Source organism: Zootoca vivipara, chromosome 17, assembly GCF_963506605.1.
Source record: "Zootoca vivipara chromosome 17, rZooViv1.1, whole genome shotgun sequence".
Lineage (NCBI taxonomy): Eukaryota > Metazoa > Chordata > Lepidosauria > Squamata > Lacertidae > Zootoca > Zootoca vivipara.
The window spans coordinates 23063546-23084596 of record NC_083292.1 but is presented as its reverse complement, the minus strand read 5'-3'; the positions used below and the strand labels follow the sequence as shown (position 1 = coordinate 23084596).

General features: G+C 48.7%; 1 protein-coding gene across 1 annotated transcript in view; it reads left to right on the top strand.

Annotated features, from left to right (window-relative positions):
* KSR2 (kinase suppressor of ras 2) overlaps positions 1–10912 on the top strand; it is a 187100-nt gene extending 176188 nt beyond the window's left edge. The window contains exons 17-19 of the mRNA XM_035098517.2: positions 5031–5162; positions 9654–9783; positions 10775–10912. Of these exons, the coding sequence (XP_034954408.1) occupies positions 5031–5162; positions 9654–9783; positions 10775–10912 (400 nt within the window). The remainder of the gene's footprint in view (positions 1–5030; positions 5163–9653; positions 9784–10774) is intronic.
* Positions 10913–21051: the final 10139 nt, after the last annotated feature.

The following is a 21051-nucleotide window of genomic DNA, read 5'->3' as shown; positions in this document are numbered from 1 at the left end:
CACGAAGATCAACCCCGGCAAACAGCGCCTGCCGATCGTCGGCTCTGTCCCCCGATGCGGTACGGCTCGGGGAAGCAGGCAGGGAGACGGCAACAGCCCGCAGCTTCCCGGGCTGTTGCCGTTTCCCTGCCTGCTTCCCCAAGCCAAAGTGCGCGGGGGACGGAGCCGAATTGCGGCGCGGTGGGGGCTTTTCACCGTTTGCTTTCCCCAAGCCAAGGGGGAGGCAAATGGTGAAAACCCCCCGCCGCACCACAATTTGGCTCGGGGACTGGCTTGGCGGCGACGGGAAGAAGGGGAGGAATTCCTCCCCTTCTTCCCGCCGCTGCCAAGCCAAAGCCGGCTTCCCTCGGCGCCCGCTGCCACTTCGGCTTCCTCGGTGAAGGCAAGCAGGCGAGCTGTCTGCCTGCTTGCCTTCGCCGAAGAAGCGCTGTCCCATTCCGGCGGTGCGCGGCAAGGTGGCGGCGGGGGGGGGGGAGCGCTCACACAGGGCTATCTCGCAGCCTCCTCATCCTCACGCTGCTGCTTAGAAGTGAGTGTGCCTGCATGGAGACAGAGCGCACCCGCTCGCACAGAGAGTGGCGGTTGGCGGCCGCAGATAGCTAAACCATAGGCAGAGGGGTTGGTGGGGGAGAGCGCATGCGTGCGTCCGCGTCCAATCCCTGTGTCCGTGGGGCACATGCGCAGTAGCGCGGACACAGGGACACAGGGACTGGACGCAGAGACACTTGCACTTTATTATATGGGATAATACAGTGGTACCTTGGTTCTCAAACGCCTTGGTTCTCAAACAACTTGGAACCCAAACGCTGCAAACCCAGAAGTAAGTGTTCCGGTTCACGAACTTTTTTCAGAAGCCGAACATGCTCCGTCTTGAGTGCCACACTTCCGTTTTAGGTGTTACGCTGAGATCTGTCTGTTTCTGCTATTTATTTTGTGTTTTTGTTTTTGCGGCTCTTTTGCTTTTGTGACTGTGTGGAACCCAATTCAGCTACTGATTGATTTATTGTGTGACTGCAGTACATTGTTTATTGCTTTCATTTTATGGATCAATGGTCTCATTAGATAGTAAAATTCGTGTTAAATTGCTGTTTTAAGGGTTGTTTTTAAAAGTCTAGAACAGATTAATCCATTTTGCATTACTTTCTGTGGGAAAGTGTGCATTGGTTTTGGAACGGACTTCTGGAAGAGATTAAGTTTGAGAACCATGGTACCACTGTACAGAAAATGAGAAACCGAAAGAAGCCACAGTTGACTGATCAGCCTCTCCCGACTCCCCCTGCTCTGCACCAACCTAACCCCCCACCCCAGCTTAGCCTGGATTATGACTCAGTGAAGGCGGTTCACAAACAGAGGCAAACAGATCTGAAAACATCTGTCCCAGGGACAGCTCACCCTACCCCGGTGTGATTCATGCCTAGTGGAGGCTAATGTAGCAGGCAGTCTCGGGTTAGCTGTGGGCTCTCTCTGTTGCTGGAGCCCTTTCTTGGAGTCCTGCTAACGCACCACTCACAACCACATCTTCCCATTTATTTGTTGTTACTCTGTGGAGGAAATTACAGGGTTCCTCTCCCTGAAGAGTAAGAAGCGCTAATTAGTTGCAATACACGAGATCCTTCTCCCGAGTGGCTGGAAGGAGAGCTCGAGAACCTTGGAAGATAAGGAGGCATCTTCTAGGCTTGGTGAAGGCTCCCAGCATCGCCGGGCAGCTGCCTGTGTCCTAAGGCCATCCTGAGGGCCACATTTCCTTCTGTGCAGGCTTCTGGAAGCCACGTGCCGGTGGTGGGCGGGGCCAGGAGCAAAAGCAGGCGGGCAAACGTGAGGTTTTTCACACACTCTAACCTCCATCCAGGCATTGCCAGAGTTCAAGAAGCCTTTGGATTGCCCTGTAAGCCAACAATCAGAACTCATTTGAGGTGCCGGAATTCTTAGCTGGATGAATCCATAACAGGCACAGGAGCCAACTCCCAGGGGCCGAGGTCCATTTGCCCCTCCGATAGAATATTAGAGGAGGCCATGCCCCCCCATGTTAATGGGCATTGCCATTCAAATTGTGTGTTTGCGCCACGCCATGTGATTGATTATGTGGGGAGGGGCTTACCTGCCCCCCACCCAATATTTTATTCAGGTTGGCACCCCTGATAACAGGCATTTTTGTGGTTTTTCTGCTTTGCTGAGAAACGCCATTTCTCCACGTTGTCGGCATAAGACAGGTGTCAGGATTCAAACTCGCAGCAGATCCCAAACTGGCGGCCTGAGTGGTATGAGGAGGGACTCCAGCTCTTGGGCAAAGAGCAGAACTCCAAAGGAGGCCAACCACTACTGCCAAGGAGCCAGAGAAGGTCAACTCCTGACCCCTACAGAACTTTTGACCCTTTTGGTGTTATTGGACTCCGGCTCCCATCAGCCCCAGCTAGCATGGCCAATGTTCAAGGAGTTGAAGTCCAGCAACATCTAGAGAGCTGCAGGTTAGGTAGGGCGGAAGGCAAGGAACCCAACAGTAGGCGGAGTCAGAGCTAATGACAGGCAGAGCCAACCCGTTTTGTTCCCATCCTCACTACTGAGTTCTACAAGAGTGTAAAACCTGAGACTGAGGAGGAGATAAAACCTGACAGCTCCAAGGTGGAGGAAGCTGGGGGTGTTTGGGCTGCAGCAGGATCTGTAGTCAGGGAATGGGAATATGAAGATCAGTGGTGGCTGCTGCTGTCCACTGGGACAGGGAGGGTGTAAGGCAGGAGGCCAGCAGTAGGTGGAGCCAGAGACAACAGCAGGTGGAGTCAATTCCAGTTTTGTCCCTTGCTTCCTCACTGGTGAGATCTATACTGTAAACATGACACTAAGACTACGGAGGAGGAGGAAGCTAACAGACATTGGCACCCGCTGGGCTGGTTATAAGAAGATAGGCAAAGGGGGGGGGGCTTGCTGAGGGTATACTGCAGTTGGTGGGGCACTGCCCCATCTGCCCTAATGAACCAATTACCTCTGCATGGGAGGTCCACCTAGCAACAAGGTAATGAAACCACAATCTGATACTGAGCACGGAGTATAATATAGCTGCAACAGTGAGAGGGGGAATGTTGTCGCCCTCTTACCTTACACTTTCCGGCACCATCATTTTCCTTTGTGTCCCGCCGCCCGCCCAAGTTCTTAAAATGTATCCCGTCTCTTTTTAAATTAATTCCTAAGCCTCGAAGGTCTTGAACAAATCCAATTACAGAAGCACATTCTCATTGGTTCTTTCAGCTTTTTAAACCAGAAAGCGAGCAGGGTGACCCCAAATATATATATTTTCTTCTGTGCTTCGTTGCACCAGTCCGGAACATTGTGTATTAGAGAAGAAGGCAGCTTACTGTTTCTTAAAGGTTTTATTTGGCTTTAAAGCAACGCTTACAAGATTAGCGTTATCTTTTTCTGAGACCTACAGATGCATTCTTCATAATCCTAGGGAAAGTTACTTATCTAGTCATTCATTTGCAGTATTTTTCAGTATTTTTTAATACTGAATTTAATGCTAATTTAATACTAATTTAGTACTAGTTTCGGTATTTTTCAGTAGTGATATTTTTATTTAGTTACTTTAATGATATTGATTTTTAATAAACAAATACATTTAAATACTTAATTTAAATCAGGCTTCCTCAAACTCGGCCCTCCAGATGTTTTGAGACTCCAATTCCCATCATCCCTGATCACTGGTCCTGCTAGCTAGGGATCCATGGAAGTTGTAGGCCAAAAACATCTGGAGGGCCGAGTTTGAGGAAGCCTGATTTAAATTATGGTTGTGGAGCCCCAGCAGGGCCGGCCCTACGGCAAGGCTGGGTGGCGCAGGGCGTCGGGCCGCCGGGGGGGGGGGGGCGCGCTGCTGCACCTGCGGCAGCCGCGCTGCATTCGCCAGACAGCCGTGCTGGGAAACGGGACGGGGGGCGCGCTGGAGGGATCCTCGCACCAGGGCGCCAGATATGCTTAAGACGGCCCTGAGCCCCAGACTTTTCTGTTTAGCCTCTGGAACTTTATCAGGCCACACCCCCTATCCTCAGGCCACACCCCTTGTTGGTGCTGCTTCACATCCTCCAGGAGTGCTTAGCCAGAATATGTACTTACTTATTTTATTCCGGCATACATAGGATATAAACAGAAACAAGAACAATGAATGTAACATACCCTCCAGCACGTCTCCAATGAAAATAGGGATGCCCCATTCCATAATGATTATTTTCCTATTTATACCTTACATATTTTACTGGGTTGCCCCAGCCCCTCTGGGCAGCTTCCAATATATATGTAAACGTAATAAAACATTAAACATTAAAAAACCTCCCTACCCAGGATTGCCTTCAGATGGCTCGGGGGTCAGATAACTTCATACCCTCCAACATTTCTCCAGTGAAAATAGGCACATCCTAAGGAAAAGCGGGACATTCTGGGATCAAATCAGAAACCGGGGCGGCTTCTCTAAATCAGGGATGTCCCTGGAAAATAGGGACACTTGGAGGGTCAGACGTAATAATATAACAATGCCAGACATGTCAAAAGATGGGGTAAAGAGGTGCGTCTTCAGCATTCACCAAAAGCTGTATGATGAAGGTGCCAGACGCATCTCTGTGGGGAGGGAGTTCCGCTGCTTTGGAGCCAACACAGAAAAGGCCCTGTTCTGGGCCACAACCCCCTCAGGCCTCTGTTGGTAGTGTAACAACCGAGAGGACCCCGTCTGCTGATCGTAGCAGTCAGGAAGGTCTGTGGACAAGGAGGCAGAGTTTTGGATATGAGAAACTGTAATAGACAGATTCACCAACCTGCTACTTGTAACACCCATTCTTACCTGGAAACAAAGAAATATGACAATCTCCATAGCAATATGCCATTGCATTTTATGTTATAGGCTGCTGTGTGAGGTCATTTGGGAAAACGGCATATATACACTGTGAATAATTAAATTCACAAATGGCAAAATGGTAAGATAAATTACGACGTGTGAAAATGCCAGGACCAGCAACAGGCTCCCTGACTGGATGTTTCTCTCTGTCTCTCTGCAGGAGAGAAAACAAACTGCGGATCCAGAACGGCTGGTTGTGCCATTTAGCCCCGGAGATCATCCACCAGCTCTCCCCTGACACAGAAGAAGACAAACTTCCTTTCTCCAAGCACTCAGATGTCTTCGCCCTTGGGTAGGTGGCTTCGTTGCAGGGGGGTGAGTTGGGTGGGGTGGGGTGGCGGCGAGGGAATGCAGTGGGTCAACGTGTTTGCTTTCTGGTACCAGGCTCATGCGCCCACCAAAGAGATGAGCAAACTTGGGTCCCATCTGCACTGTACATTTAAAGCAGTATCATCCCACTTTGAACAGGCATGGCTTCCTCCAAAGAAACCCGGGAGCTGTAGTTTGCAAAGGGTGCTGAGGATTGTTAGGTGGCCCCTGTTCCCTTCACAGAGCTACAATTCTCAGGGTTCCCTGGGAAGAGGGACTGATTGTTAAACCACTCTGGGAATAATAGAGGGTCTCTTAACAGCTCTCAGCACCCATAGCTGACTCTTCTCTTGCCTTTGGGGTGTTCGCCAGCCCTCCTTTGCACTGTCCTGAGATGTTTTTGGCTAGCTGGAATGTGTCCTAGATCTCTGATCTAGATCTCTAGATCTTGCTTGCGTGCATGGAGGATAGAGAGGGGTGGGACTAGTTTATGGTATTACACATATGCCTACAAATGCACATATTGGTGAAAATGATGCATGGAAGTGCATTATAATAGGGGAAATGGCTTGCAAACGATTCCTCAAAACTGCATGTGTTTGTTAGGAGAAATTCGCACTAAAATGCTGGTGAATTTTCACGAGGCACTAAAAGTGAATCACAGGTTGCTGAAGAAATGGGGAGAACTGAATTTCGACAGTAGAACAGTCTCCGTAGGGAGGTGGTGGACTCTCTTTGATAAGCAGAGGTTGGGTGGCCATCTGTCAGGGATGCTTTAATTAAAAATGCCTACATTGCAGGGGGTTGGACTAGATGATCCTCGGGACCCCTTCCAACTTTATTATTCCATCCTTGCTTCTCATACACTGGCAACATTAGCTTGCATCCCCAGATGTTGGGGCACGACAAATGGGGGGGGGGTCGGGATAGTTGAGTCTTGTGCATGGATAAGACGCCTCTTGGGTGAATGTCCTGAATAGAAAAAGTTTAGGAACTACAATGCAAAAATGTGGGCATTGTGTCTCCCCTAATGTACTTTTCATTTGTGTGATTAATTGCCCTGCTCTGTAGCAAAGGGAGGTGGAGACATCCTTTTTGTAAGCAGTCCCATTGCCTTCTGATGATATCTTTGTTCAGGCACAGAGAAGACTATAGTTTTTTATTCGATGGATTAATTTTCCCCTACTCCACTGTGATAGACACCTTAAAGAGCACAGCATTGAAGCGATTAGCTTATACTGAGTTCTTATCTGATAGCGCAGTTTCTTCCCAAAAATACAGCAATTAAACCCAGTATATGCTTTCAGTATAACTTTAACAAAAAATGCAGTGGGGGAAAGTAATTATGGGATTTTTTTTATCAGACTAAACTCCTAGCAAACTTTTTCAATTTGAAAGTTTGCATAGAAAAACACCATGCTTTTTTTTAAAAAATAAAGTAACAGGCGCTTGGTTCAAAATGGCTGCTATTTTTCAACAAACTTTGTATGATTCTGCAAAGGGCGAACCACAGGTGGTGTCAAGCCTTTGGGGGCTGCTGACACAGGTTGCAATCTGAAAAAGTGTCGTGAGAACCAGTCCCACGAGGGTTGCTGTGGAGGGGAAGGCATGGCAAGTCACAAAATGGCTGCTGTGTGGGACATGGCATATCACAAAATGGCTGCCACATCTAAAAGAAAAAGTGACAGAACCACAAAATTCCCCCTCACAAGTCTATACCCCTTCACCCCAATCTGTATCACAGGAATGAGAATACAGTGGTACTTTGGTTCTCAAACTTAATCTGTTCCAGAAGTCTGTTCCAAAACCAAAGCGTTCCAAAACCAAGGCACGCTTTCCCATAGAAAGCATAGCTGTCAAGTCCTCCATTTTTTAAAGGGAAATTCCCTTATGCTGAATAGGCTTCCTCGCGAGAAAAGGGAAAACTTGACAGCTATGAGAAAGTAATGCAAAATGGATTAATCCATTCCAGATTTTTAAACAGGGCCGTCTTAAGCATATCTGGTGCCTGGCGCCGTGGTGCCCCTTCCAGCACCCCCCGCCCTGTTTCCCTGCGCGGCGGGCTCAGCGCGCAGTGCGGCTGCTGCAGGTACTGCTGTGCGGCGAGTGGGTGGGCTCAGTGCGTAGCGCGGCTGCTGCAGACGCTGCTGTGCGGCTGCCGTGGGCGCTGCTGCACAGTGCGGCGCTCTCCTGCCGGCCTGGCACCCTGGCGCCCTGCGCCACCCAGCCTGGCCATAGGGCCAGCCCTGCTTTTTTAAAAAAACACCCTAAAACAGCAATTTAACAATAATTTAACTATCTAACAAGACCATTGATCCATAAAATGAAAGCCGCAAAAACAAAAATTGCAAAATAAATAGCAAAAACAGACAGACCTCAGCATAACACTAAAAACGGAGTGCGTTTGGCTTCCGAAAAAGGTTTGCAAACAGGAACACTTAACTTTGCTGTGTTTGGGTTCCAAGTTGTTTGAGTACCAAGACATTTGAGAACCAAGGTACCACTGTACAGATCGAGCAGGATGTTGATACAAATCGATGGAAAAGTGGTTGTTCAGTAAACAGACAATTTTACCCAATCCACACTTCAGATGTAGACTGGATATGGAAACCAAAACAAAGCTGTCCCTTGAAATCTGCAAATTCTGTGGATTTTCATGCTGCAGTACTCTAGCCAAGTAATGCATAAATTATTAGTGAAACTTTAGCACGCAAAAATGTGGGTGCTAGAATAAATGCACAGTAAAATGTGGACAAATTTTCACGAGGACTTACTGGAAAGGATAAAAATAATCTTTGCAAACTGATGTGGTAATGTGGAGAGCTGAACTTAAAAGAGGAACCAGAAATGGACACATTTGCCCACCCTTGCAAAGGGGCTTGGACTTCCCAGTTCAGAACTGCGCCCCCAGCGGGAGAGGAAGAACAGAATCAGGATTAAAAGAATTGATGATGTGTCACTGCTCCTAAACATGGAAGCTCAATTCTGCAGCTATTCACTTGTTAAAAGTTCCTCATCAAGTATAAATGATAAGAGCTGCTTTGCACTGCTGAGCATAGCTGTCAAGTTCTCCATTTTTTAAAGGGGAAATTCCCTTATGCTGAATAGGCTTCCTCGCGAGAAAAGGGAAAACTTGACAGCTATGCTGCTGAGTCCCACCAAATGGGTCTGATCAACACAGTTCCTGGAAAGGCACTGTAGGCTCGTAGACTTATTAGGAGAGCTGATTGATTGCATACCCTCCGACATTTCTCCCATGAAAATAGGGACATCCCATTCCATGACGATTATTTTACTATTTATACCCCACATATCTTACTGGGTTTCACCAGCCACTCTGGGCAGCTTCCAACATATATGAAAACCTGGTAAAATATTAAGCAGTAAAACAAAACCCCTTCTCTATACAGGTTTGCCTTCAGGCGGCTCGGGGGTCTGATAACTCCATACCCTCCAACATTTCTCCAATGAAAAAAGGACAGCCTAAGCCTAAGGAAAAGTGGAACATTCTGGGATCAAATCAGAAACCGGGATGGCTTCTCCAAATCAAGGACATCCCTGGAAAATAGGGACACTTGGGGGGGGGCGGGATCTGTGATTGCTAAGAGAAACACTTATTTCAAGCAAGCACCTTAGAAGCAATAGTGTGCTATGTTCTGGGCACTCAGCTGTAAGGGAGAAACGAATCCCTCCTAGATCTGTGGATGGGAAACATATGCAGAGGCAAGCAAGTTGAGACTGGGAGCAGCCGTCAGAAGGCAGGGGTGGTTGAAATGGCGGAAAGAAAAATAAGGGAAGGCTTTGTATTCAAAAGAGGGGCAGCAGTGAGAATCTTTTCTGCATCAAGATGGAGAAGTGGGTCAGCAAAATTCCCTGTCGGTGAATAATAATAATAATAATAATAATAATAATAATAAAAATAAATAATACACTGTCCTTTACCCACAAATCATAGGGCAGTTCACAACACAAAATTACAGCATAAAAAAATACAAAATCTATAATAAAGATGAGAACAAAACAATAATCCCCCCACAACACAGTTAAAAGGCCCTAGATTTAATTAGTCATAGGCCTAGTTGAAGAGGAACCTTTTTGCCTGGCATCTAAAGTCATAAGCAAAAAGTAAAGGACCCGTGGATGGTTATGTCTAGTCGACTTTGGGGTGTGGCACTCATCTCCACTTTCAGGCTGAGGGAGCTGGCGTTTGTCCGCAGACAGCTTTCCAGGTCATGTGGCCAGTATAACTAAACCGTTTCGCAGCGCTGGTGTGGGGTCATCCTGCTTGGGAGGGTGTGCATGTGCCCTGGGGAGAGTCCCGAAGGGCCATCTTTGGCCCAAGGGGCCTGAAGGTCCCCATCCCTCGACAGGGATGACGGCGCAACCCCACACCTGAGCTCTGGGAGTCTCTGCAGGTGTCACAGAGAGGTGTAAGGTTTGTGCGTTACAAACATACTGCTTTCTCTCCCAACAGCACCATCTGGTATGAACTGCACGCTCGGGAATGGCCATTCAAGACGCAACCTGCCGAGGCCATAATTTGGCAAGTTGGCCGAGGGATGAAGCCGAATCTCAGCCAGATTGGCATGGGCAAGGAGATCTCAGTAGGTGGCTTGGGGCTCTTTGAAAGGGGGAGGGAAGGCAGAGAGACTTGGGAAAATGTTGATATTTGCTCATCTTGGTGACTCACGGATTGGGGGAAGGGAGAGAAATTCAATTCAGTTCCCGTTTAGAGGCGAATTGATCTGCTTTGCACTTTCCAATACAACACGAGGGCCGAAATGCGGCCATTTTTCAAGAGTCGCACTCACTCGGATTTGGGGATGCCGTGCTCAAACCAGCCAGGCTTTTCAAAAATGTGTATTTTAGGGTAAATCAAAGGTATTTCACGAAAATAAGAGATAAAGAGGATCCCTGTTAAGAAAAACTGATTGCAAAAGTGTGTGCAAAATATGTGCTCATTAGGGAGAAACTATCACCAAAATGTTGGTGAATTTTCACAATCGAGCTTTAACTTTTGTGCAAGGTGTCCCATGGAAGTCAGATTTTCTGGAAAGGAGATATAAGGAAACCCCTGGGATTGGTAGCCGCTGGGTAGAAGACACCATACATTACATTTTACATTGTGTTATGAGTTTTGGGGAGGGGGAAAAGACGGGTGTGCGCAGAGACCATTCTAAGCCCTGGATCCAGCAAGTGTTAAAACTAGCTCCCTGATGGGGTGATCACCTGGGTGATGGGCCATTAGGAGACCTAAGGAAGTGGGCCTATGTGAGACAGCAAATGGTTGGAGGGACCCCCTCCCTCAACTGGCTGGTAGTTAGAAAAAGGCAAAGGCAAGTGTTGAGAGCTGGAAGTCATGTGTGCTAGAAGCAAAGCAGCAAGCTGGGTACTGAGAGAGACAGAACAATGCTTGATTTCTGCTTGAGTCCAAGGCTGCGGCTATGGGAGAGAAAAAGACCCTTTTGGGGTGGTGATGCTGTGAGCCCCTCCATCGTTGGCCCAGTTTGCATGTATGTGTAAATAAACCACACGTGGGCATGTGCCCATGCGCTCTCCTCCTTTGCACATCCTTTCCTTCCCATTGCCTTGCAGGACATCCTTCTCTTTTGCTGGGCCTTCGAGCAAGAGGAGCGGCCGACCTTCACCAAGCTGATGGAGATGCTGGAGAAATTGCCAAAGCGGAACCGTCGCCTTTCTCACCCCGGACACTTCTGGAAGTCAGCAGAGTAAGACCGACATCCTCGGAGCAGAGGAAGCTCCTGGACTGATCATTTGTCTCTTCACTTTGGCATTGACTACACTGACCGGCAGCTGCTCTCTAGGATTTCAGACAGGGAGTCTCTCCCGGCCAGATCTGACAATGTTGGGACCTTCTGCGTGCAAATCAGATGCTCTGCCACTGAGCTACAGGGTTTACATATGCACTATACAGTGGAACCTTGGTTCCTGAACTTAACCCGTGCCAGAAGTCCGTTCGACTCCCAAAACTGTTCGAAAACCAAGGCGCTGCTTCCGATTGGTTGCATGAGCTTCCTGCACTCAAGCGGAAGCCGTGTCGCATGTCCAGCTTTCGAAAAAGTTCCAAAACTGGAACACCTACTTCCAGTTTTCGGCATCCGGGAGCCGATTTGTTCGTCAACTAAGCCGTTTGAGAAGCAAGGTTCCACTGTACATTTAAAGCACTAGGAGGTGACATTGCAGGAGGTTGGACTATCCTTTGGTAGATATTACAGCTGTCTCCTGATGGCTAAAGAACAGAAGGGCTGCAGTGATAAACAGATGTGTTTAGGGAGGAAGTTCCCTGACTGGAATGCCCTGACTGACAGAAGTACCCTCTGCAGACACTCACTTGCTCCTTCCTCGATAAATCCTCATGTTGCTGAGCTGGGTATTTTGAGCAGGTTCCAAGGCAGTTCCAACTGGGGTCCAGTTAAGCCATCGCCATCAGCTTGCACAGCCATTTATGTCAAGGGCTTATCAGCAGCCCAGCAATGATAAAATAGCTGGCTTTAGGAATTCTAGTCGAGGCCGCCTGGTGCTTGCCTCCAGCACCACTCACTGCGCCGACGACAGATCTCCCTCGGGTATAAATTTGGGGCTGTCCCCAGCACACACTCACATTCGTTGCTAAGCCAACTGCCTGCTCACAGCTTGAAGTGAGCATTGCAAGATGTTTCTTCTCCTTCCGGGGCTCAGAGCTTGGGGAGGGTTTTCAAGAGGGGATGAGGGAAGAGAGAGAGGCCTTTGAGCAGGAACTGTGCCTGTTGCAAAAATTCTTTCCACCCTAGATTTTCTGCTAAGCAAATAACTAAGAGCCAATGTGCTGTAGTGATTGGAGGGTTGGACTTGGGCTTGGGAGACCAGCATGCGAAACTCCACCCCCCTGCACTGCCCATGAAATTGACTGGGTGACCTTGGGCCAGTCACTGCCTCTTAGCATAATCTCAAAAGGTTGTTATGAGGATAAACTTATGGGGGAGGAGACTACCTATACCACCTTGAGCTCCTTGGGGAAAAAATTGGGACAGAAATGAAATTGGATAGGCAGGTAAGTAGGAAGAGCTTTTTGGAAGACCGGGCCAATGGTCCACACACTTTTTTATATACAGGTATATTTTTAAAAAAAAATCTCTTTTTTTAGTTTATTTATTTCATAAAATATATATAACACGTGATTATATTATTTAAAGAACATCCCTCAAATAATTGTCATAAATTGTAAAAAAAAAGTCAGTGAAAGCAGATGAAAGCAACTATTCAAAACATTTAAATATAATTAAAATCAATGATAAGCCAAAAACCATATCAAAATACCTGCTGGTAGGCTTGCCAAAACAAAAAAATGTTTTTATCAGACACCAAAAAGAGAAAAATGAAGCCACCTGCCTGGTGTCAATAGGCAGGGAGTTCCAAGTGTGATTGGAAGCTGAATAATAATAATAATAATAATAATAATAATAATAATAATAATAATAATAATTGGAGGTATTTCTGATTATTAGGACCAGCGGTTTTGGGATTGGCATTATTGAGCAAAAAGATTAGCACCATGGTCAACAAAATGAATACCTCACAAACACACAGTGAGGTTGGTGCATTAAGGCAAGTGGGGCAATGCCCCACCAACCTCAGTTGGGCCCCACCAACCTGCCTTCTGGTTTACCACCAGATCAGGAGGGTAGCATGGCTTGTCCGCTTCCTCCTCCTCATAGTTTCAGTGTTGCCCCTTGTAGAACTCGCCTGCCACGGGCTCTGGCGCCACCTAGTGTTGGGCTCCCTGCTTTCTACCCTACCCAGGATGCAGTGAGGTGAGCCTCCAAAAGAATTGCAATGCCGCCTTTGCTCCATCCTGTTTCACATTCCTTCTCTCTGCTTCCTTCCAGGCTGTGATGGATGGCTCAAAATGACGGTGCCTTTCGTACGCTTTTCTTCCTCTCCTCGACCACCACCACCTCCTCCTCCTCTTCTCCTTGTTCTGCGAGAAGGCCGGAGCGGGGAAGTGAAGCTTGGGAACGCTCCTGAGGACAAGGAGACACAGCCTCGCTCTGGTATCTGGAAGGGGGGCACCTCCTGGCTAGCCAGAGAAGTACCGCGCTCTGCCGGTGGGTCCAGAAGGATCCCATGAGTGGGTGAAAATCAGGTTCGATGCCGGATAGCTCCTGCCAGGCAAGCGGCAGAAGGGGGGGTGCCCTCTGCTCATCCTCAGGGCGCAAAAGACGTTGGAGGGCCCGTGGGCAGCAAGTGGTCTTTGAAACCCTCCCCAGCGGTGATTCTTGCTTAAGTGGGGGCAACGAACATTATCAGAGAGCCAAAGGTTCTTAGGCCCTCGCCAGCACCCTCTGAAACCAACGGAGGAGAGGGATAGAGAAAGTGTATGTAATATTTTGTTTTTGTTTTGTTGTATCCTGCTGCTTGGTTACCTGTTTCATTGCGCCTAGTGGTGGAAGTGAGGTTTTCAGCTGTTTCCCAACATAGGGGTGTGTGGTGTGTGTGTGGTTTATTTGGGGAAGGAGGCCTCGTCTCTAGAACCTTTCAAGAACTCCTAAAGCCTCAGGCCCCTGGAGATCTAATGTGGCCCTCTGAGCCTCTCTCCTTGGCCCTTGGAACTCCGCCCAGACCACGCCTCCAAAGCCACACCCCTCTCTGCCCCCTGCTCTGCCCCCCTGATTGGTTAATTTTCCCTGGCTGGAATGTGTCCTTGAACGGTGATAATACCTCTCCCTTGCCTGGATGGAAAGTTGGGGGTGCACATGGACTTTTGGTCACACCCACCACTGGCATGTGGCCCTCAAAAGGTTGTGCACAGGGGAATGTGGCCCTCAAGCTGATAAAGGTTCCGTCTATGCCATCAGTGATGGTATATTTATTGTTTCAGCCCTACTTCACTGTCTCTGTTGCTTCCTCTCTCTCTCTCTCTCAGTTACACATGCCAGATGTCAGGGTGTGAGAACAGGATGCTAGACTAAAATCACCCATGGATTGGCCTGATCCAGCAAGGCCATTCTTATGAGGTCTCCTCCAACTGTATGATTCCTTCATTCCCAAATTTGCCCAGAAGCTATTTCACCAGGAATAATTCATTCTCGTTTTGCAAAGCTGTCACCAGCTCATTACTTAAGTGCCGGAGAGCTGGCTAGCTTCCTGTTGACGGGCTGGGAACAACAAACCCCCTTCCTGCTATCTTAGCACCTTGACTCCCCATAGAGGAACGTGCTGGTCTCCACAGTCGTTTCTTAGCCCTTGTCGGCTGGCAGGTATTCAGCATGGCGGGAGGCAAGGCAAGGCGATCGGGGTGCCCTGACAGAGTGGCAGTGCAGAATCTATAGGAACAGTGAATTGGTGCAGAGAGGTGGCCACTGTCGGTAGCACACTCACCTGGGAGCAGGTGTCTCTCTGTGTGTGTGTGTGTCAAGCTCTTGTGCAAAAGCAAATCATTCTGCTATAGGTGGCACAGAGCAACTTCTTTGGTTATGCTGATGTTGGTACTTCACTAGCTAGCCAAAGTCATTACCTTAATAAAGGGACACACTATGTCCCGACTGGTGATCAGACATTCCCAGCCAGCTCTGGCACCTCTTTAGCAAGGTACCAACCTGAGCGCAGAAGGGGCCCTAATTCTTGAATGTGGTCAGAGGCAAGATGTGGCTTGTGTTCAGACCAGGGTCTCACCAACTTGGGTCCCTAGCTGATTTTGGACTACAACTCCCATCATCCCTCACCACTGGTCCTACTAGCTAGGGATGATGGGAGTTGTAGTCCCCAAAAACAGCTGGAGACCCAAGTTGGGGAAACCCTGGTTTAGACCCACAGCATCTGGTGGCAGATACCCTAGAAGCTGACGTCGTCGAAAGGTGTGGAGGAGCCTCTCTGTGAAGGCTGGTGCGGAGGAGCCCAGCGCAACTGCCTGAAATCGTGAGGGGGCGGGTGGGGAGGGGGGAAGTTCTGCAGCTCATCGAGGCAAATCTGTAAATAAACCCACGTCTCTATGGAGCCTGCACATAAATCCGAGCTACCGGATGACCCGTGCCCCTCCCTCGGATCTCCTATTAGATGGCATTGTGGTGATTTCCCTTATATTCCGAAGAGGGGGCTATTTTTACACTGGATAAATATCAGTCGATAAAAGCTGGGGTTAAAGAGGGCTGGTGGGGAGGGGCTACATAGCAAAAGATCAGGGAAGGGTGTAGAGAAAAAATAAATAAAAGATTTCTTATGATTAATGAAGACTTTCAAAAATAAGAATGCCCGGTGCAAATGATAGGCTGGCATCCTATCAATTCCTGTGAATTCATGCCGAGTGCTAGACAGCTCCCTCCCCTTCTGCACCATTGTGTAGCAGATGGTCTCCTCTTGATCTCCTGGTTTCTACCCACCAGCACGTCCAAAATCACCGGTAGTTTTTGCTGCTCCCCACCCTGCAAGTTGCTACTGAACAGGTTCTGGATTCAGGGGGTGAGAACTGAGAAGAGGCACGAGAACCAAAAAGCAGCCCTGTTGGCTCAGCATGCTGGCCCATCTGGCTCAGCATCCTGTTCTCTCACACATTGGCCAACTAACCACCTTTACGAAGCCCGCAGGCAGGACCTGAGCTCAACAGTGCTCTCTCCCTTGCCTTTTGCATTTCCCGGCCACTAGTATTGCTGCCTTCAACAGTGGATGCAGAATATAGCCGTCGTGGCTAGTAGCCACTGAGAGCCTTTTCCTCCTCCACAAACTGGCCGAATCCTCTTTTAAAGATACCACCCAAGTTGGTGGCCGTCGGTGCTTCTGTTGGAGTGGGGTACCATGGGCTTCTTTGGGTGACTGTCTGACAATAGCCTAAGCAGAGCTTTCCTGGATCAGGCCATCTAAGCCCAGCATCCTTTTAGCACAGTCGTTAGCCGGATGCCCCAATGGGAAAGCCCACAAGCAAGGTCCTAAGCGCAACAGCAGCAACACTGGGAGTCCCAAGTTCAACTCCCCCTGTAAGAGCATGCAAAGCAGACGTTCACTGTACATTTAAAGTTGCAAATTAATTTTTGTTTGGTCTTATGCAAGAGGTGTGTGGTCGCCAGGAGCTAGAGTCTAGCGTAGGCGAGCTCTTTATTCAAGAAACCAAAATGCTGCAGGCCTAGTGATCCCAGTAGCTCTTGCTCCAACAAGGCAGTTGCGAGGACTGAAGGTCCCCGCCTTCCTGCTGCTTCCTTAGGCTCCTCTTCTCCAAGGTCTTTCCCAACCCCCCTGTGCTATGCCCTCTTAATTTCTCTGCATGGTTTAGGAGACCCGGGAAGGGGACAGCAGGAGGGGGAGACTCCCTGGCTTCTTCAGCAGCTGGCCTCTCTCTCTCCTGACCCCACTCCCCTCCTGCCTCCATTTCTGCCTCTGATTCTGGACTGTTGTCTGCCACAGCCTCTTCCTGCTCACTAAACTCTGTTGCCCCTTCAGTTTCTGACACCTCCTCCCCCCAGTCTGCTCCCTCGTCTCTCCCTGACCAATTATCGTCCTCCCACCACCAACCCCGCTGGCCCCGAACCTTCTTCCCCTGGGGGTTCCCCAGTTGGTGCCTCCCACCACTCTGCCGCCAGCCAGTCCATGACAGTGGTCAATCATTTGTTGTGAAGGGTCCAGAGGTTTCCTTCCAGTTGTTTGTTTAGTTTAGTTTTGTTTGTTATATTCATATCCTACCTTTTTCTCCAAGGAGCTCAAGCTGGTGTGCACGGTTCTCCTCGTTCAATCGTCACAACAACCCTGTGAGTTAGGCCGAGAAGCAGCAACTGGCCCTCATGGCCACCCAGGGAGCTCCATAGCCAAGTGGGGAGATTTGAATCCTAGTCTCCCAGGTCCTAGCCTGACAGTCTAAATGCCACCTTGAGCTCCTTGGAGGAGAGGGGGCAGGGCTATAAATGTAATAGGGTTGTTTTTTGTTGTTGTTGTTTAAAGGGAAGTGAGAACACGCTGCAACATTTTGCTGCAGCTCCCATTTGCTCAGTCCAGTGGCAGCTCCTGACGTTCCGGATCTCAAACTCTATACAAGAGATTGGTGTGCAACTGTTAAGCTGGGAGGGTTTGAGGGTGACCAGGACATTTGAAACCTCTGCAAAACTCCAGGGATCCCATGCACCCCTTGTTCTCAACGTCATCCTTGGAAACATGGTGCGCATTGTGTGCATGGGGTGGTGGTGGGGTTATGACCTTATGAAAACACTGAGCATTGGGGAAACTTTGTTGGCCGTTTCGACTCCATTATCTGTACAATACACAGTTTCCACCTTCTGTACATATGAATATAGACTCACAACCTGTATGTATGTATATGGCAACATGCATACGTTTTTGCCAAATCTCAGACACTGTACAGGTTCTTCTTCTTCTTCTTCTTAATTAATGGCTGCTTTTTGTTTTCTCTGTGTTGGTTCTGACTTGACAGAGTGAGCTGTGGTACATCATTGCGGGCACAATCAAAAGTGGAAGCTCCCCTGTGCGAACCCCAGTAAAACAGAGCTGAGTGCGAGCGATCCTGTGCGGCAGAGCTCTTTCGCAGCTCCCATTCATACAATCACAGAATCATAGTCACTCTGGCCAGTGACCAAAATAAATCAATTCATTCATTCGCAGAATCGTAGAGTTGGAAAGGGGCCTGCAAGGGTCATCTAGCCCAACCCGCTGCCGTGCAGGAATTGCAGCCTTCATTATTATTCAGTCACAGAATCCTTCCCCCCACCCCCACCCCAGCCATCCCAAAAGCATTTGCAACAGGATACGCATAGCAGAGCATTCGCCTGAGAATTGTGTCTCCCCCTCCTTTCATTTAGAGATTTCTTTCTTTCTTTTTTAAAAAGAACGTTATAAATAACTGTATATGGAATATAAATATATCTATTTTGTGGTGGTTGTTGCCGAATTCTCATCACTGGAAAACAAACCAACCAACATTGACTCTAGTGCAAAAGAGGGGTGGGGGGGGATCACGTAGAGAAAAAAAAACAAAAAACAAAAACCCACCCCAAACTCTGAACTGGAATGAAAATATAAGGCACGAGGGTTCTTCTTTGAGGATTGTAAATTTTGTACAGGACCATTTCTAAAAGTTTTCTACACTCGAAGGAAAAGTATTATTATTTCTGCCGTCTGACTGGGGTGTGAGTTGCCGTGGACTGTAAAGAATAAAAATAATAAGAAAAATGGGTTGCACTCTTCTTCTTTTTTTCTCTTGTGCTTTTGTGTGGTGTTTGGTGAGGTTAATTCTGTATGACTTACTTATGCCAATAAAGACTTTGAAAATGATGTCATTCCATTCCATTCCTTCCTTTCTTTCGTTCCTCTAACTCCCCACCCTCTGTATTTTTAAGAATAGTATATTTTTAAAATTGGTTTTCAATGATGCCTAACAAAATATAAGCAGACAGCTTGCTTGCTTATTTTAGCCCACCTTTTTCTCCAAAGAGCTGAGAGCAGTGTAAACAGTTCTACCCCTCCTCATTTAATCCCCACAACAACAACCCTGCAAGGTAGGTTAGGCTATATATCTTTGAAGGTGACCCAGAAACTGCAATTAATCTAGAATGCGGCAGCTAGACTGGTGACTGGGAGTGGTCGCCGAGACAATATTACACCGGTCCTGAAAGACCTACATTGACCCCCAGTACGTTTCCGAGCAAAATTCAAAGTGTTGGTGCTGACCTTTAAAGCCCTAAACAGCCTCAGCCCTGTATACCTGAAGGAGTGTCTCCACCCCCATTGTTCAGCCCGGACACTGAGGTCCAGCTCCGAGGGCCTTCTGGTGGTTCCCTCACTGCGAGAAGTGAGGTTACAGGGAACCAGGCAGAGGGCCTTCTTGGCAGTGGTGCCTGCCCTGTGGAATGCCCTCCCATCAGATGTCAAGGAAATAAAAAACTATCTGACTTTTTGAAGACATCTGATGGCAGCCCTGTTTAAGGAAGTTTTTAATGTTTGATGTTTTATTGTGTTTTTTAAAATCCTGTTGGAAGCCGCCCAGAGTGGCTGGGGAGGCCTGGCCGGATGGGCAGGGAATAAGTATTACGGTATTGTTGTTATTATTATGAGAGGCAGTGGCTGGCCCAAGGTCACCAGTGAGCCTCATGGACAAATGACCCAACTCAATATAAAACAGCTTCCTGAGTTGCTGTTGCTTCCTATGTGTTTGCGTAATGCAAAAGAAGTACCTCATCTCAGGTAAGAAACCATGGAGGAAGGGAAGGCATGGCGCTGACCTTCATTACCACTGGTGTTGAAAATATTTCCAGCTTCCTCCTGGCATTTTGTGTTTGCAGTGCGATAGGGTGACAGATTCTCTTACCCTGCCATAATGTTTCCTTCCTCTAGCAGGAAGAAAGAACAAAGAGGCTTGTCCACCGTGCTCAGCCTCCTTTCTTCAGCCTTACTCCGCCCCCCCCCCCCCAGCCAGGCGTCCTTTGTCCTACCTGGCCGGGTGACGGGTCATAGGCCAACTCACACAGGTGGGTGGCACCGGCCAGGTAAGCCCTGCGCGGTGTCGCAAACCCCGCCCACCTGAGGGGAGGGGTGAGGGCGGATATTGTGATGACAAGGTCAAGGCGATTCGGCTCCTCTAGAGAGCCGTGGCACATTAACAGCTCGTTTGCAGGCCCCACCGAGAAATTGGGTCTCGATGGAACCTATGAAGCTGTCTTACAGAGCGTCAACCCATTAGTCCAGCTAGCTCAATGCTGTCTACATTGACTGGCAACATCTCTCCAGGGTTCCAGTCATGGACTGGCTGGATCAAGAGGACTGGTGGGAGGGACCAGCCAGGGAACCCCCAAGGGGAAGAAGGCTTGGAGCCAGGGGATTGGTGGTAGGAAGACAATTAGTGGATTTCAGGGACTGAGGAGGAATGGTGGGAACTGCCCCCCCTTCTTGCACCTTCCTGAGAAGAGGAGGACAGTATAGATTTAGAACAGTGGTTTGCAGAAGGTCATAGTTTGGAGGCTGCAGAGGGGAGGAGATGGGAAATACTGGGAGAGGAGCAGGAAGAGGGAGTACCAGGGCAGAGACAGTTGACAGACTCAGTGTCTCTTGAAAGCATTCCTGACCACCCCCCTCCCAGAACCAGGCGTGCTTTGAGAGTAGTAGAACAGAAAGCTCAGAGGCAGAAAGCACAGATCAGTCGGAACAGGGGTGACGTAGAATAGGAGGGGTTAAGGGGATGGGACTTTACTTGGAGCAACACCATTATCTAAGAGAGACCGCATTCCTTTGTCCCTCTCTGTGAATACAGTGGTACCTCGGCTTAAGTACCCAATCCGTTCCAGGGTGCCATTCACACCCCGAAAAGTACTTAACCCGAGCGGCACTTTAGCGCATGCACGAAGTGCCGATAGAGTGCTTCTGCGCACGCGTGAAGCGCACAGAATACTTCTGTGTATGCACAAAGGGCACAGAACGCTTCTGCGCATGTGCGCACGGGGGAACCCGGAAGTAAACACTTCAGGGTCCGTGGAGTACGCATCCCGAAAGTACGCAACCCGCAGCGTACTCAACCCGAGGTATGACTGTATTGAATAAACTACCTGGTAAGAACTCTTCTTTTTTTATCTGTTTCTTGGCATCCCACCATGGGAGGAATAGGATTCCCTGAAGCCTTGACAGTGGTCAGAGGGAGAAGTGGGAGCAGACTGGGAAGAGGAGGTGTCGGAAGCTGAAAAGGCAACAGGGTTTAGTGAGCGGGAAGAGTCTGCTACAGAGAGCAGCCCAGAACCAGGGGCAGAAGCGGAGGTTGGAGAGGAGGAGGGCCAAGAGGCAGAGATGAGGCAGGATGCTGAAGAAGCCAGGATGCTGTGACCAGCTCCCCTATGACTTTCTACATGCAGAGCAGATGCTCTACCACTGAGCTACCATGCCTCTTTACCTTA